This window comes from Python bivittatus, unplaced genomic scaffold (assembly GCF_059951505.1).
Source record: "Python bivittatus isolate LINGU-HERP-01145 unplaced genomic scaffold, Pbiv_v1 ctg000020_np1212, whole genome shotgun sequence".
NCBI lineage: Eukaryota > Metazoa > Chordata > Lepidosauria > Squamata > Pythonidae > Python > Python bivittatus.
In genome coordinates this window covers 5492854-5508903 of record NW_028277030.1, presented here as the reverse complement: position 1 = coordinate 5508903, position 16050 = coordinate 5492854, and the positions used below count along the sequence as shown (strand labels likewise).

The 16050-nt window shown below is 40.2% G+C and overlaps 1 protein-coding gene across 1 annotated transcript in view; it reads right to left on the bottom strand.

Moving 5' to 3' along the window:
- Nucleotides 1-16050, bottom strand: part of TRAM2 (translocation associated membrane protein 2) — a 49297-nt gene that overhangs the window by 19770 nt on the left and 13477 nt on the right. The window contains exons 2-4 of the mRNA XM_007430749.4: nucleotides 8258-8321; nucleotides 1627-1736; nucleotides 457-573 (exon numbers count right to left, since the gene is read on the bottom strand). Coding sequence (XP_007430811.2) covers nucleotides 457-573; nucleotides 1627-1736; nucleotides 8258-8321 — 291 coding nt within the window. The remainder of the gene's footprint in view (nucleotides 1-456; nucleotides 574-1626; nucleotides 1737-8257; nucleotides 8322-16050) is intronic.

Sequence of the window (16050 nt, the reverse complement as noted above, 5' to 3'; positions counted from 1 at the left end):
AAAATACCATATCTGATACTGGGGGAAAAAGCCAACCAGTAAGTATTAAAACAAAAACAAAAGACCTACAGATCTGGAATATTTTCACTGGGTATGAAGAACTCCTTCAATCAATAGATCATGCCTGCTTTTATTGTTCTAAAAAAGAAATGTTATCTTTAATTTTCAGATTAATGTTGTGAAAGATGAAAGTTCAGTTCTTTTCTAATTATGTCTTTAAAGCTGATATAGACTACAGCCAATCATATCCTGTCTCTTTCTGCATATTATCAACAGCCACTTATGTAGAAAGAAAGTGTGTAGCATTCTTCATTACTGGGTCTTACTACCAAAGTTTCTATGAAAGAAAGAAAGAAAGAAAGAAAGAAAGAAAGAAAGAAAGAAAGAAAGAAAGAAAGAAAGAAAGAAAGAAAGAAAGAAAGAAAGAAAGAAAGAAAGAAGCTCAAGGCAACTTACTGTTACTATTACATATAAGCACCAAACCATAGAGGCAAGATGAAATGCTACCAGCTGTCCAGATTCATTGAACTTGCTGTGCTTGATTTTGGAAAGATGAAGTCGACGGTTAATTTTCTAGAAGAAAAGAAGAAATCAATAAAAGCAGAAGAAAAACAAACATTCCACACCATTTCCCATAAAAAAGCATAAAACTCAATCCCAGCCATGCTAGTCCACAAAGAAAAAAAGCTCAAAATGAATAGCTAAGTATTGCCTTCATTAGGACCTCCAAAGTAACACAAAGGCACGAGTTCTTCCAGACATTTAGTCAGGCAATGCATTTTTAAAAACCAGGAGGCAGGGAAGAAGCATGAACAGAGCTTGAGTATACAGCCTAGGAAAATCAAGTGAAATGACCTGGGGATCTAACACGCGGGTCCCATGCATTTCAACCTGGCTTACAACTCAGCATCCATTACTGCTGCTGGCCATTCTCCTGAGCAAAATGAAACAGGGTTCCCCACCCACTCACCCCAGCTTCCCTGAGACAGGGAGAGAATCTTATGTAGGGTTTTGGAGAAGGATGTACAAGGAAAACTCATTTCTCTAAAGCAGGTGCATTCATCATTGGTGACAGTGGCAACTCTTCCCCCTTTCACTTGGAAATAAGCAGATGTTGCTGGATATTAGAATTGCCTCTAAGCTACAGCCAAACGTACCAGAAGGTGCTTGGAGCAGCTCACAATGGTCTTTGCCTCCCTCTAGTCAAACAAGCTATCTTTGCTACCAGCTCATGGAGAGGATGGAGAAAACAAGACCCTGCAAATACCGGCAGTAACTAGAAATTCTCTCCTCTCCCATCAAATGGGGTGGGGAGAGAAGAAAAGCTTTCCCACTCCCTCCAACAAGCAGGGACATGCCTAGAAGAAAACTGATTTTACCCCAAGCAAGGGAGAAATATGAAAGAAAGGAAAAAAGAAAAAGATTTAAAGATCTGATAGGCTAAAAGGACATTCAAGATGGGGCAAATTCACATCTGCCCACCCATGCTTTAATAAAGTTGAATGTAAAACAAAGGCTAAAGTTACTTTATAATCTCAGCTGTAACACAGGATTAGAAATGCAGGGGGGTATTGTACAAAAATTCACCCATCTTAGATTTTCTACTGAGCACAATGCAAGACTTACATCCAGTGCATATTCCTGCACCACAGCATGCAGAATGATTGCTATGAAGATGTAGAAGAGGATTGTAACCAAATCCTTCAGCCCGTAGCGATAAAGAACACTTTCACCATCTAAAAGGAAGGAAACAGGGATTGGGGAAGAAAGAGATCAAAATAAAAAAATATATATAATAAGCGGAGAAACCATTTAGGAACCAAGCTTTTCGAGGCAGATACAAAGAGGCAGAAACTAAAGAACGAATGAGTGAGCTTAACATTGGCGAGACAGAAATCAAACCCAGTGAACATTAATCAGTTTGGGCTGCATATAGGGCAACTATGTTCAGGTCAAATGTACGAAGGTTTGCTCAAAATCAAAACTTGCTTGATCATCCAAGTTATCTACAAGTATGTGTATGTACAGATCTACGGACACATATACCTGTTGTCAATCAGAGGCTGATGTACAGGTAGTCCCCAGTTTAAGAACAAGTTCTGTCCCCAAGGTCTGTCCTTAAATCGAATTTGTATGTAAGCCGGAACAGGATTATTGTATAATACTATATAAGTAGTATTGTGTAACAAACTCAAACCGTTGTGTATTTAACTCGAATCACTGTATTTAACTCAAATTTTGCTACAATAGACTCCATTCTTAACTATGGGTTGTCTGTAACCCAGGCATTCTTAACCTGGGGACTACGTGTAATTCAAAGGACCAACACATTCTGGGAAGCATTTCAAAGTCCTGGAGTGGCCTAGCCAGTCTCCAGATCTCAACCCCATGGAAAACCTTTGGAGGAAGTTGAAAGTCCATGTTGCCCAGCGACAGCCCCAAAACATCACTGCTCTAGAGGAGATCTGCATGGAGGAATGGGCCAAAATATCAGCAACAGTGTGTGAAAACCTTGTGAAGACTTACAGAAAACGTTTGACCTCTGTCATTGCCAACAAAGGATATATAACAAAGTATTGAGATGAACTTTTGATATTGACCAAATACTTATTTTCCACCATGATTTGCAAATAAATTCTTTAAAAATCAGACAATGTGATTTTCTGGGTTTTTTCCCCCATTTTGTCTCTCATAGTTGAGGTATACCTATGATGAAAATTACAGGCCTCTTTCATCTTTTTAAGTGGGAGAACTTGCACAATTGGTGGCTGACTAAATACTTTTTTGCCCCACTGTATGTTATTGTTTGACTGTAAGGCTCAGGCTGCCGAGTAACCCTTGATGCAAAAAAAAAAAAAACTTCCTTCCTTCCTTCCTTCCTTCCTCCCTCCCTCCTTGATATTCACAAAGAATCCAGGAACAAGGCAGACTCAGCCTTCTGGAGAAATTGCTGTTGTACCAAGGGTTAATTAGCATGAGTATTTCAGAACTTCAACTGCCACGTGCCTCCATGAATGCTCAGCAACAGTTCAATTTATAAGCATTTTAAAATCACCCAGGCCAAGCAGCAACGCTGGAAGGGATGAAATTCCATTCCAAATAAGATTTTCTTGGCAAAACGGTTACTACACAAGCCAGGATCAGTCTTAAACATTACAAGAAACATGTTTCTATGGGTAGACAGAAGTTTTGTTAAAATTCGGGTGTAAAGGCAGGGGAAAAAGAAGGAAGAAGCCCTCTCCTTTGCAACCCCCCCCCCTCCCCAATCTACTGTTTTAGAAGGTTTGCAGGACATAATTATTTAACAAAAAATGGTACAGTATGTGTAACTAGGAGGGATTTCATTTCCCCCTACCTTCCCCTCATAATTTAAACAGTGACAGAGGTCTTTTTGTGCTTTCTCTGCTGTGCAAAAGGAAAAGGCAAGTGAAAGATTCAGCAATGGCTAGCAAAAAGTCAGCTGCTGCCCCCCCTTCAGAAACAGCATTTATGCTCACTTGTTTATAGTGTGCAACCTTCACCTGTCTAGTTCTCACTAAGATTTTGAGTGCGCCATTTCAGATTACAAGTGGAGATGCTCTTCAATTCCAAAAACAAATAAACAAACCAACCTTCATGTACTATCAGTGTGAGAAGGCTAGCTTAGGACTCTTCTCCCTGACAGCTATCACATCAAGAAAATATTTTGTATGAAACATCATTCACTCATGAAGTGACACAGTCAAACTAAAGGTTACAATCTGTGAGCTTAACAATATACACTCCTTCTTCCAGGCACAGATTCGCTACCTAAGATTATTTGAGGCTGCCATGGTTCCAGTTAATTCATCCCCTCAAACAGAGTTCATACATGCCCTTCTTCTTCTCCTGGTGCCCTCCCCCCTCCCCTGTCAAAAGAGTAGATACACCTTTTTACAAGAGAAACTTGCATTCAAAAACAAGAATTGTTCTTCTGCTTTTTGAGCATCCGATACTGTGTGTAAATCTGGGTCTCCTCTAAAGGGCCTTAGCACAGCCAACAAGCAATGCAATATAAACAATTGCTTATATTTTAAGCCATCCTTCCTCAGCCTGCCACCCTCCAGATGGGTTGGAACTAGAATTCCCAACTAACATGGTCAACAGGAATTCTGGGAGTAATGAATCCAATGGATTTGGAGGGCATCAAGTTAGGAAAGAGCGTTTCAGATAATAGTAATAATTCAAAAAGGGGTCAATACTAAAAGCACCTAACCACACATCAGAAGCTCTAAGAAGTGAAGCTGACAAAAACAATATTCTTCTTTATTCAACAAGTTTTCTGGAACTATGGCTTGCCAACTGTGTTATTTCAGACAGAAGCCCACAATTCATGGTACATTTTTGGAAAGCTTTAATGTTGGATGTATTAGAGCCAGTTTGGATTAAAGCCAGTTTGGTATAGTGGTTAAGGCACCAGGCTAGGAACTGGGATACCGTGAGTTCTAATCTCGCCTAGGCACAAAGCCAGCTGGGTGACCTTGGGCCCGTCACTCTCTCTCAGCTCTAGGAAGGAGGCAAGGGCAAACTACTTCTGAAAAACCTTGCCAAGAAAACTGCAGGGACTTGTCCAGGCAGTCTCCAAGAACCGGACATGATTGAACATATAAAAAAAAAAATGCTAGATGTAAAGCTTCCTCTGTCCATCATCCACAGTTGGCTGCTGAAACCGAGGGAACTAATGCCTTGTTAGAGCACTATTTTCACTGCTGTGTAAAGTACCAGCATAATAATTTGCTTCATCATTTATCTACTGCTGAGTTCATCTAGAACAATTCACTTCATGCTTCTACTTAGATATTGTCATTTCAAGCCACCTATGGTTACCAACCTTACATACTACCAAATGCTTCACACCCCTCCCCAATTCCAGAGAATTCCTATTTTTTCCAGCCACTGCAAGTAGCTCCACATCTCCTCAAGGATCAGCTGGATAATGCTAAGGTTTCTATCAAGGATTCTGCTGACTGTCATTACCAGGAAAATGCCCCTCCCCACTTCTGTTGGAAGATATCCAGCTCTCTACCAAACTTCCCCCCTCTACAGAACTGTCTAAAAAGCTGGACACCAAATTTACTGGATCATTTCCTATACTGGCACACATCAGTCTGCAGCTTCCAGACACATTAAAAATACATCTGATATTTTACTGAATTTCTGATCAATGACTGTAATAACATTTTGATTTGATATCCACATCTCTTGTGGTTTTGGAATGTCCCTGCTGCATTTTGAGCACCTCTGCCCTGTTACCCCCCTCCACCCAATCTTGAGATAGGACAAAGAATTAAAAGGGGAAAGTATTTTGGACTCCTAAGCAGAGACTGGAATATTTGATTCAATGGAAGGGCTACCCAGACACAGAAAGATTCCAGCAAGTAGCAGATCATGTACATGCCCCTTGCTTCTTTTGACAGTTCCATCTACAATATCTTCACAGAGCCAAACCACCTACTTGGTGTCATGTTCTGGCTTCAGTGCCTGCCAACAATTCTGATTCTGAGGTAGAGAAAACCTAGTTTGCGGAAGGAGAGGAAACATCTTTTTGGACCACCTGCAAGGACCGAGAGATAGAATTACCACTCAGACTGGTTCTACTTTTACCTGAGTGGGTGGTTCCAGCTGGTAGTAATGTAAGAAGAATGATCAAGCCCATGGTTGCTCCAGTGTGAAGTACTACAGGGCTCAGTTCTCTCCTCACACTAAAACAAACTGTGGTCATCTGTCAGTTTGGGGTGAGGTATCTTCAGCATGCTGATGACAGTCAATTACACATCACCAACCCAGGCCAAGCTGCAGATGCTGTGGAAATCTTAAATTCATGTCTGGAGGCTATTAAGGACTGGACGGAGAGAAACAAACCCAGACTAAATCAAAACAAAATCGAGTTGCTGTTCTGTCTTAAACATCAAAGTCTTCTAGAAACATTGGTTCCAGTGATTGCTTCAGACAAGGTCATGTTTCACTGAAGAATCCGCTTTGTGACTTCGGGGTCATCTGAGACTCATGACTCCTGCTAGAACAAGACATGGAAGCTGTGGCTAACCCAGTGGGATAGGGGGAACAGTGCCCAACTTTAACTAGTATGCCAGTTACAGCCCAATCTAGACCAAACCTTGGAGATATCTCATCCCTTATCACTACACAGCTAGACTACTAAAACATATTTTAATGGGATTGCCTTTGCAAATGACTCAGAAGCTTAGCTGGTGCAAAATGTGGTGGCTAGACTGCCAGAGGTAGGATTCTGAGCCCAATCCATAGTACTTGGTATCAACGAAAACCCTACACAGTATGCCTCAAGATTACAACAGGGACAACTTTAATCAATGTGATTCTGCCCCTCCTGTATAGATATCAAGAAAAGGCCCACTCAAAGTTGTATCACATGAGAGGTAAGAAGGTCATGAACAAGAAGTCAGCCTCATCAGCGGTGAGCCTGGAACAGTCACTTGTGGAGTTTCAGAAGGTATTAAAGACAATACTTCATTTCTATCTGGTTGAGTCATCTGTGGGTTATTTTTAGATGTTGCATTTTACTATTGAGTTTACTATGCGCCACCCATAACGGGCACAACTGGCTGGTATAGAAATATTACAAACATAAATACATACATTTCTCTGACTGCTGAGAGAGGAATGGATACTGCTGTACCTGAAGTTAAGAAAGAAAGTTCTGGAATGGAAAAGTACACATAAGATGTTTGGTGTCAGGAGGAAAGAGAATAGAGGGCCCCAAATATGGAAAATATGACTTTTGCTGCAGAAACATGGAAATGCCCCCTCCCCCTCCAACCCAGGCTAGAGGAAAGATCTCTGATTTGGACAACCAAATTCTCCTCCCCACCCCAGGTCAGGCAGGAGGAGGGAGGGAGGGGTAGAGAAAGTTGATGGGAGAGAACTTGTCAGTTCCAGCCAATGAAGTAATGGAAAAGAAAGAGGGGCACAATGCACTCAGTCTCACATGACTAGAAGGAAGGCATAGGAGATGCACCTGGAACTTCCACATCCAGTAGGGGAGGGGAAGAAGAAACTAGATATGGAGGTAGCATAAGGGCTGAAACTAGAAAGTCAGGAACAAATGTGACTCATTCTAGACAGAACCACTGTCTAAACACTGAGCAGGTGCATTCTAATCTCAAAGGTGGGAACCGAATAGCCGAAGGTCCATTGACCCAAAAGGGCAGGAGAAAAAGGCTTAAGATTTAAACCCTGGGTCAGAAAGAGATATATCAGACTCGATTTCTAGTTTTTCATAGGCAGACTTTCTTTGTGTATATTATTTCTTTTATGTCTGTAATAAAGCAACTAATCTAGCAGTATCAAGTCCTTGAAGTCTATGTTGTTACCTAGTTGCTGAATACAGGATTGAGTTTCTGGAACTATGGGGATTTATAGCCATGCCTGCCCCAAAGTCTGACAAGAAGCCAGAGAGCAAAATCCCTATGATTTAAGTAATAAAAATGATCTGGCCCTCAGAAATATGATTTAAGATCTTTTTATGTCTTAGTCTACCCCTTCCACCTGGTAAACCCTCTGAAAATTCATGGAACCATCCCAACCTTTGCCAACTCCACATCAGAAAGGATATACAGTATTGCAAAGGGAGAGAAGGAGAACAAGAAAAGTCAAAACGATTTGGAATGTTTCAGTGTAGAAAAATAAAAGATGAGCCTTATGACAGATGACAGACAGAAATCAGTTTTTCCCATTCTCTCCTGATATTAAAATTCACAGACCTCCAAGAGATTCAGTATAAAAAAATGTAAAATTATTTCACAACTACATCGCAGAATTTACTACAATAAAACTTATGGTACTGGGCTAGACTGCTTTGCAAGATGATTAGAGAAATTCATAGAAGAGATGACTACACATTATCTGTGCTATATGTGAAGGCTTCATTGTTTAGAAGCTACTATGTTGGGAACTAGGGGAGATGTAGTTACAGCACATCTGGAGGGCAAAAGATTGAGGAAGGCTGATTATATCATGCATATGAAAGCTAGAAATGTTTAAGGGTTTTTCTTTTAGGATGCCTTAGTTCTGTATGTTTGTGCATGTCTGTATGTGTAAGCATGTGAATGTGTTTGTCTATTATATGTGCAGCAAAGGCACTTTACCCAACAATCAACAGAAAGCCAGCTTGTGGTTACAACCACATAGTTTTCAAGTTTAGAGAAACCTGAGCATGCAGAATACCAGGCAGACATTTTCAGTTCAGGTGCTATACTCTTACCTGCTGTCAGCACACTGACATTATACTGAGGTAAGATGAACAAGAAGGCAGTCTTGGCTGTAACCTGTGAAGGTAAAATACATTCCTGGATTAGCTTGCTTCATTCCACCATCATAATGACAATTCTTCTACTCTATCATTCAAGTATCCTCTCAGGCAACCAGATACTCAATTGGCCTTAAAAGCTTTCATGAAAGAAGAATCTAGAAGTTTAAGTTCAGTTCATCTTCCTGCTTCTTTCCACATCTGTTTTTGCTGGAGGCATTCATTCATTCCCCCAGCATACCCCAAACCCAGCTGTTTATTCCTCAGCTTGCTACTTACCTCCCACAGAGCTGCAAATTTAAGTAATGAACAAAATTCACCTCTTGTGGTCTGGGAGCTCACATGACTCTATCATTCAGGTGTTTGTTTCTTCCACATCCTCTGTACTCATGAAGTCTAATATCTCTATTTCTTATAATATAAAGGCATGTATAGAGGTATATAACAGAAAGAATTTCAGTCAAGAAAGCTAGCTAGCTTCAAGATGTCATGGGGAAGGACTAATCTATGCATTTTCCTTCCTCCTCCTGCTGGTGGGAAAAGGCAGAACTTTGTCAAACTATGAAGCTTTATTCCCAGTTAAGCAGCAAGATGGAGGTAATCAAAGATTAATGGGTCTCAGGGGATAAAAATAATGGACAGATGGCCACAGCAGGCAAATACGGCACAAACACATTTGCGAAGCAGACTCGAGAAATAAGTTTTTGGCTAAGAAGCAAGCATCAATGCAGGACAAACAAAAACAAGTATTAGTCTTCAGGTCCTTTTTGGAAATTTAGTTCAAGAAAATCCAAAGAAGAGAACTGCTACTCTGATGGCTGATGAAAAGACAATGATTGAGGCATAGGAGGCTGGATATTTAATCATATTTAATTCACAGGCTAAAGAGACAGATTTCCCTCCTGCTGCGTACTTCACAAGAATTAATATGTGAGACTGCAGCAGCAGAAGAGAGGCTCTCTCTCGCACACACATACGCTGAAACACCCGCTAGGAAAAATATGTGAGGTTAAGAGTAGCAGAATTCAGGAAGTTAAAGGCTACAGCAGAAGAGAAGGATACAATCAAAGGCTGCGCATTGACTATGTCTTGACCAAATCCACTTGCTGGAAACCTTAATCAGATTGCAAGAGAAAGACATAATGTGCTGGACAAAATACATCCATCCCCATCTGCTACACTAAATTTACTCCATGTAGTTAAACTGGAAACAGATATGTGATAACAAACAGACATTTGATCCTATTAGGACATGCCTATAGTCTCTTTACAGATGGCTAGAGTGAAGCATGATCCAATCAATTACTTCTAAAACAAAGAAGTGTTTGTATTTTGACTGAGAACTAGTAAGAACTACTTCAGGTTATAGGTAAAGATAATGCAGAGCTTGATAACAGGAGCTAGTCTAAAAATCTGGAGGACATGAGGTAGGAGAAGACTAGTACAAATCAACTGAATGAAATTTGGCTGATTAAACTTGGGGTCATTTGTAATATCTCACCATTCCAGCATTTTAAAGCAAAGGGTAAATGGAATACCCCTTCCCCCTAAATCCTCCATGATGACTTATCAAATACATACAATATATCTTCTGCCACCAAAAGGAATAGCAAGGAATATCATATATTTCTATATCTCTAGATTTTTTTCTTCTTCTAATTAGGGCATGGCCATAGGTTGGTGGGCACTAGAGACAGAACCTTCTGTGAAATTCTGTTCCAAATTATTCCGCTGACATTCCCTGTGGCTGCTTTTCAGAGAAACTGAAGGATCAATCTGTTCTCCCCACTTTTTAATGGATCATTTTAATGGAATTTCCTGCTGCTTGCTGAACATGTTTACATTGTTTTTGATTGGCACTGGTTTTATTTAAAGTTCTTTACAACATGTGTGTGCGCGTGGGTGTATGTGGGTGTTTCAGCTGCCTTGGGCAGAAGTCAGTGTCTTGAAAGGTGCCTAAGAAATGAATTAAAGATAATAATTAATAAATTAAAGATAAATTAAAAGAGCTGATTATTTAAAGTGAGTGGGTTTCTACATGTGCTGTTAAATAGGTATTTTTAAAATGATAGTGAATATGAAGTTAATATAGAAAGAAGGAAAATCTGAATCGAAACAAAGAAGAAAAGCAGTGCACAATTTATGGAAGTTAAATTTGAGGTAGTTTGACCCTTGTGAGAATTAAAATGTTCATAAATTTAATTGACTTATACCACTACATAATCCAGGACTTCTTCATTGTCTGTACTAGGTCTTCTATGGCAGTACATTATTTTTAATAGGTAGAACAACACTATGATCCTGTCGTCAGCTACTGTTGGGAGCTATTAGACCAGGGAAACTATCTGGCATCAAATCCAAAGCATTGCTTAGCCCTCAAAAAATATACCTAAGCAGCAGAGTCAGGAATCTAAGCTTCAGAAATAAATATGAATCTAGCAACATCTCCAGATATTTGAGTTTAAGTGCCACAGTGCCTAACTAAATTATAGAATTTGAAGTCAATACTTTTGGGAAGGCACCAAACTGAGGAATGGCTAAATGATGTCATATCATTGCACAGCCCAAACACACACACACTGGAATGTATATTGTGAAAACAAGGAGCCAGAAAGAGACACAGTTTCAGCAGGAGGCCAGGAGCTGACACCAGTGGCTATATAATCCAAAACTCCTTAAAGATGGACATTTGAAGCCACTGGCAGAACTATTCTAGTCTATTTTAGTTACAATATCCAGGTAGATCCTACTAGACCAGCTAGTAGGCAGAATATAGTAAGAAACCTAGGATTGCTGAAGAGTCAAAAATGAAAGTCAAAAACAGATAATTTTAGAAACACAAGGATTGTTATAATGAAATCTGTGAATGAGGAAGATTTACATATAGTAGAAACAAAATAGAATGTTAGCCCTCATGATTTTATGTTGACATCATGAGATAATCCAGATTCCCTGAACTACAGTTGGTAAGAAATGTTTTTATAACCTTGAGTTCTCTCTCTTCCACCTCTGCAATCTTTAAGTATGCATGAGGAATAACAATTGAACAGGAGCTTCTATTTCCGCAATAAGTATGTAAAGTTTGCTGCTGTATACAAATATTTAATAACCATCATATAAGACTGTCACTGTTCTTTACAAAGTATATTGTGAGTTTCTAAAAATTAGTTTTGGGCCTGGAACAACAGTTCTAAATGAAGAAATTGTGCCCCTTCCTATCAAAACTTTTTGAATTTGAACTGCTTTATAGAGTGCCAAAGAAAATGCAGAAACTTGCCCCCAAACAATTGGAGCAAGTGCTACAAGGGATATTTGCTCAACTGCCCACCTGTGTGGGCACATTCTTATCATATACACAAAAACTGCCCCACCTGAATACCCTAGATGCACAAAGTTCCCAGCCAGCATCACCACTGGTCAAAATTCCAGAAGTTGAACTCCATATATATGGGAGGTGTTTAGATAGGGAAAGTCTGATTTATATATTTGGATCGTATCTAGAAATGCAATAGAAGGTCAACATTTTCCGTACATCGGGCATCAGATTCCTATATTTGTTCAAGCTTTCTTTATTCAGGGAATAAAGCCAATTTTGGGAGAACGTGACTCATGATGGTACTGATAAGGAAATGTTGACTTCCACATGCTGGAAATCATGGAACAAATGGGTCCACAGGAAAAAAAAAAAAAGCAAACATATGAAATTCTTGTAACAGATTTCATCAGGAAAGAGATTCATTCCACCTATTACCCAGTGGCTGCTACAAGAAGAGGCAATTTGTACCCTCTAGATATTTTGTACTAAAACTCTCACAATCCTTTGTAATTGGCCATGCTGGATGGGGCAGATGGGACATTACAACACTGCCTACCCCAGGCTACAGGTTTCACAGTTTCATCAATTTGGGAAAGGAAGGCAAGGAAATGCAGGAAACTAGTCAGTTTAGATAGTAAGAAATGCTATTTTAAGCCTAAGGAAAGGATAAAAAACATAACTTTAAGACTGCACTTTTGTACAAAGGATTTCACTCAAAGAATATTTAGATGTTCCAGCTATTTACAAAAGAGAAAGAGAGAGAAAGAAGATCACTTGTGGGAAGGGTTACAGCCTCTCAGATATTGGAAGGAACTAGCATAGGAGTGAACAAAGATTCATATTCAAGTTAGATATGGAAATTGGCACTTATATTCATTTCAACAGAAATTTAAATATATTAGGAAAAAGACTCAAACAATATGGGGGCAATGACAGTATGACTGATGATCTGTGAGACTGTGTTGATGTTTTGCACAGAACCCAAAGGTCATATGAGATGTCAGCCACTTTGTGCTGGCTGCACGCCCATTTCTCTTTCTTGTCTGCTGGGTCTGTATATCCTTCAGGACATGCACTAGACTAGTTTGGTCTAGTGGTGAAGGTGCCAGGCTAGAATCTAGGAGACCGAGAGTTCTAGTCCCACCTTAGGCATGAAAGCCGGCTGGGTGGCTATGGGCCAGTCCCTCTCTCTCAGCCCAACTCACCTCACAGGGTTGTTGCTGTGAGGAAAATAGGAGGAGGAAGGTATGTTTGCCATCTTGAGTTATTTATAAAAATAATAAAGGCGGGATAAAAAAAAATCTTAAAAAAAATCCCCATTCCACAGCGCAGTGTGGATCAATACATAAAATGGAATTCAATGGTTCTACCAGCACTGCAATAAAATGTGGCAGTAAGATCCTAATTGTCTTTATATTTTAAGTTCACTGAAACATTTTTCTTAACAAAGACCACAGTCTAATTTGAATGCCCTGAAAAAGAAAAACATAACTAACATTTACTGAAACCTTTTGGGTAAGTTGCTTATGCGTATTTTTCACTTCCAAAATTATTACTGTTTCTCAGGATAAGAGACATGAGAAAGAAACCCACAGCTGCATCCAGTCAACTATAAGGTACAAATACTCAGAAAAATGGAAAGAGAAAGCCCCATTCTATCAGTCCATCACACTCATTGATCAGGGCAGAAATTTCTCTTTGGAAACTACATATTTAGTAATTAAATATTTTCTACCACTAGCTTTTCTTGTAGATTTTTAGTTTTTAAATGAACTGTTTCCAAAAAAAATAGTAACATCACAAATGGATTCAAAACCAGGCAATTTAGGGAGGACCAGCACATTTCTGAGTTTCCCTAACATTGCTGGGCTACTTCGCATCTGCTCCAACTGAGCCAAGGGACCTAACAGTTGTGGTGCAGGAAAAAATGCTGTGAGAACAGTTGTGCAGTTGGGATGTGCACAAAGTGAAAAATGTGCTTTGCTCTGTGCTCTGGTGAGACACAGTGTCACTGAGAAATTCAGTTGGACCATTCCTTGTGGATCGTGGACCAACCAAAGTGGAAAATGGATCATTTAGATGAGGGGTTCCTAAACCTTTTGCTATCATGCCTCCCTTTAGTTTAATTCAATGTACACACCTCCCTTAAAAATCCAAACACCAAAATGAACACAAATGAACAATAAAAACAATACAATAAAACTTTGGGAAAGGAGGATTTATTGTAACAATGTACAGCTAAAAAGTTCTTCACACCACCCCTGGACTATATCTGCACCTCCCCAAAGGAGGTACACCTCATAGTTTGGGAAACCCTGACTTAAACTAATCCTAATTTTGGCCAAGACAAATCTAGGTAAGTCTTACAGGGCACGTTCTCCTATCTTCCTCTGCATGACTTGTGTGCCAATCTGCTATTAAACTTCCTGGTATTCTCTCGCTCATCACTCTTTTGACCCTGCCGATCTTGAATTCAAGTGCAGCATAACTGTGCAACCTACCTAGGCCTGCCCCATCTTTCCAGCACCTTCCTCCTCTGTGAACCCATATTCACACAGTGCATCCATTGGATCCACCCCCTTATCTCTCCAGTGCTATATAACACCAGCCTTCCTTTTTTCTGTTGTCTCCCATCCTGGAGTATCTTTGCCAGAACATGTATGCTCCTGGTGCACGCAAGGACCTAGCACACAGGCTTCCATCCATGCACATAATGACTGTGATCCATACACAGGATGCTCAGTGCACCTGTAATGGTATGTGGGAATGACCTTGGGAGACTGGGCCCAGAGGCACTGCCTAGGGAACAGTCAGATAAGAGACAACATAGTCCACAGCTGGATAGTGTGCAGGGCAAGAGGCTAGGAAGAGACCCTCTCTAACTTCTCAGGGTGTGTGATGGAAGGCATGAGTGGGGAGGATTCTGGTATGGAGCTTCACCGTTACAAGGAGGGGGAGTGGCATCCCAAGCATTTCCTCAGCCCCCAGGTAGACTGTGTGAAAGTCAAGCGGAGGAGACTGCCCCCCCCCAGGGCATGATTGTTATAGTTGCTATCGTTGGGGAATTAGAGCTGGTCTGGCGAGATTCTGTCTATTAGGTACAAGCTAATAAAGGAGCTGAGCTGATTTCCGGACTCTCTTGTGTGATTCTTGGGCTGAACCTGATAGTGTAAAGAAGACGGGGGAGAATTGTACTTTCAGACTTGCAAGATTCTGCTAATGTAGCCTTACAATACAGTAGAATTAGCTCATCTGGTGGTGTTCCCTGTCTGGTTCACCTGGTAAGGCTGACAGTACCAAATGATTTGCACATCCCTATTTTACGGCATTAATTTTGGAGCTGTAAGGTGGGTGTTTTCCCATTAATAAAGGAGCTGCTTTGCCCTACCTCTCAGCTTCTCAGCTTGCTCAGTTACCTGCTGAAATCAAGGGCCATGGCATCTCCCCGCCTTTCTGCTGCCCTTTTGAAAATGAGTGACTGGGGCTTAATGGATAATGAATTAGGAAAGACTCGTGGAAGACTGATTTTTTATGGTAACCACAGCGAGATTACGTACAACAATGGAAGAGTACTGAAACTCTCACAATGGGTTGTGAAAATGTTAGAATTGGCAGAAATAGCAAAACTGACCGGCTTGGTCAGGGATAAAACAATAAGTACTTTTCTGAAAGACTGGAAACCTTTTATGGAATTTTTGCTAAAAGAAGAAAAAAGTGAAGTGATGATTTATGAATTTAATGAATGAAAAAGATGAGGATTAAATAAGGGGCTGAAAGGATCTCTGGAATAGTTAAGAGGGAGGAGAGATGATGGGTTTGTTAATATCTTTTGAAAAGAAGGTTGGAAGTAATTTACTTTAGTTTCTTTAGTTATCTTTTTTTCTAGTTTTTCTTTTTTCTTTGCACTTTTTTTCTTTCTTTCTTCAAAAAAGAAAAGAAAAAGAAAACGAGTGACTAGTTGTTGCAAAAACAAACCCAATGTCAGTCCTATGAGGCAGACCAGACCAAGAAATAGACTCCACAGAAGACGAAAAACTATTTGTATTAGACTGCTTTGGTAATGAATCTTCCTTCTCTCTGTCAAGGTCATCTTCTTTACTCTCTACATCCAATGAGACAAAGATGAGGATGGGATACAAGCTGAAGGTGATTTTGTGCCCCTCACTGGTCAGCTGAGGTAGCACTGGTCAGCTAATGGTGGGGGGGTCAATAATGCTCTTTCTGTGAGCAATCAGTGTATATGGAACATGGGAAGGATGAATAAGCCTGGTAGCTCCACCCCTCATTATCATCCCCCTCATCCTATCAAACATACAAAAGTAACTCCTGAAGCAGTAGGAAACTACAGAAGGCTCACCTCCCATCCCAATGCTGCTGCACCAAATGGGAATAACTTGGGGAGGGGGAAATCTACTTGTGTTCATCTGAATTC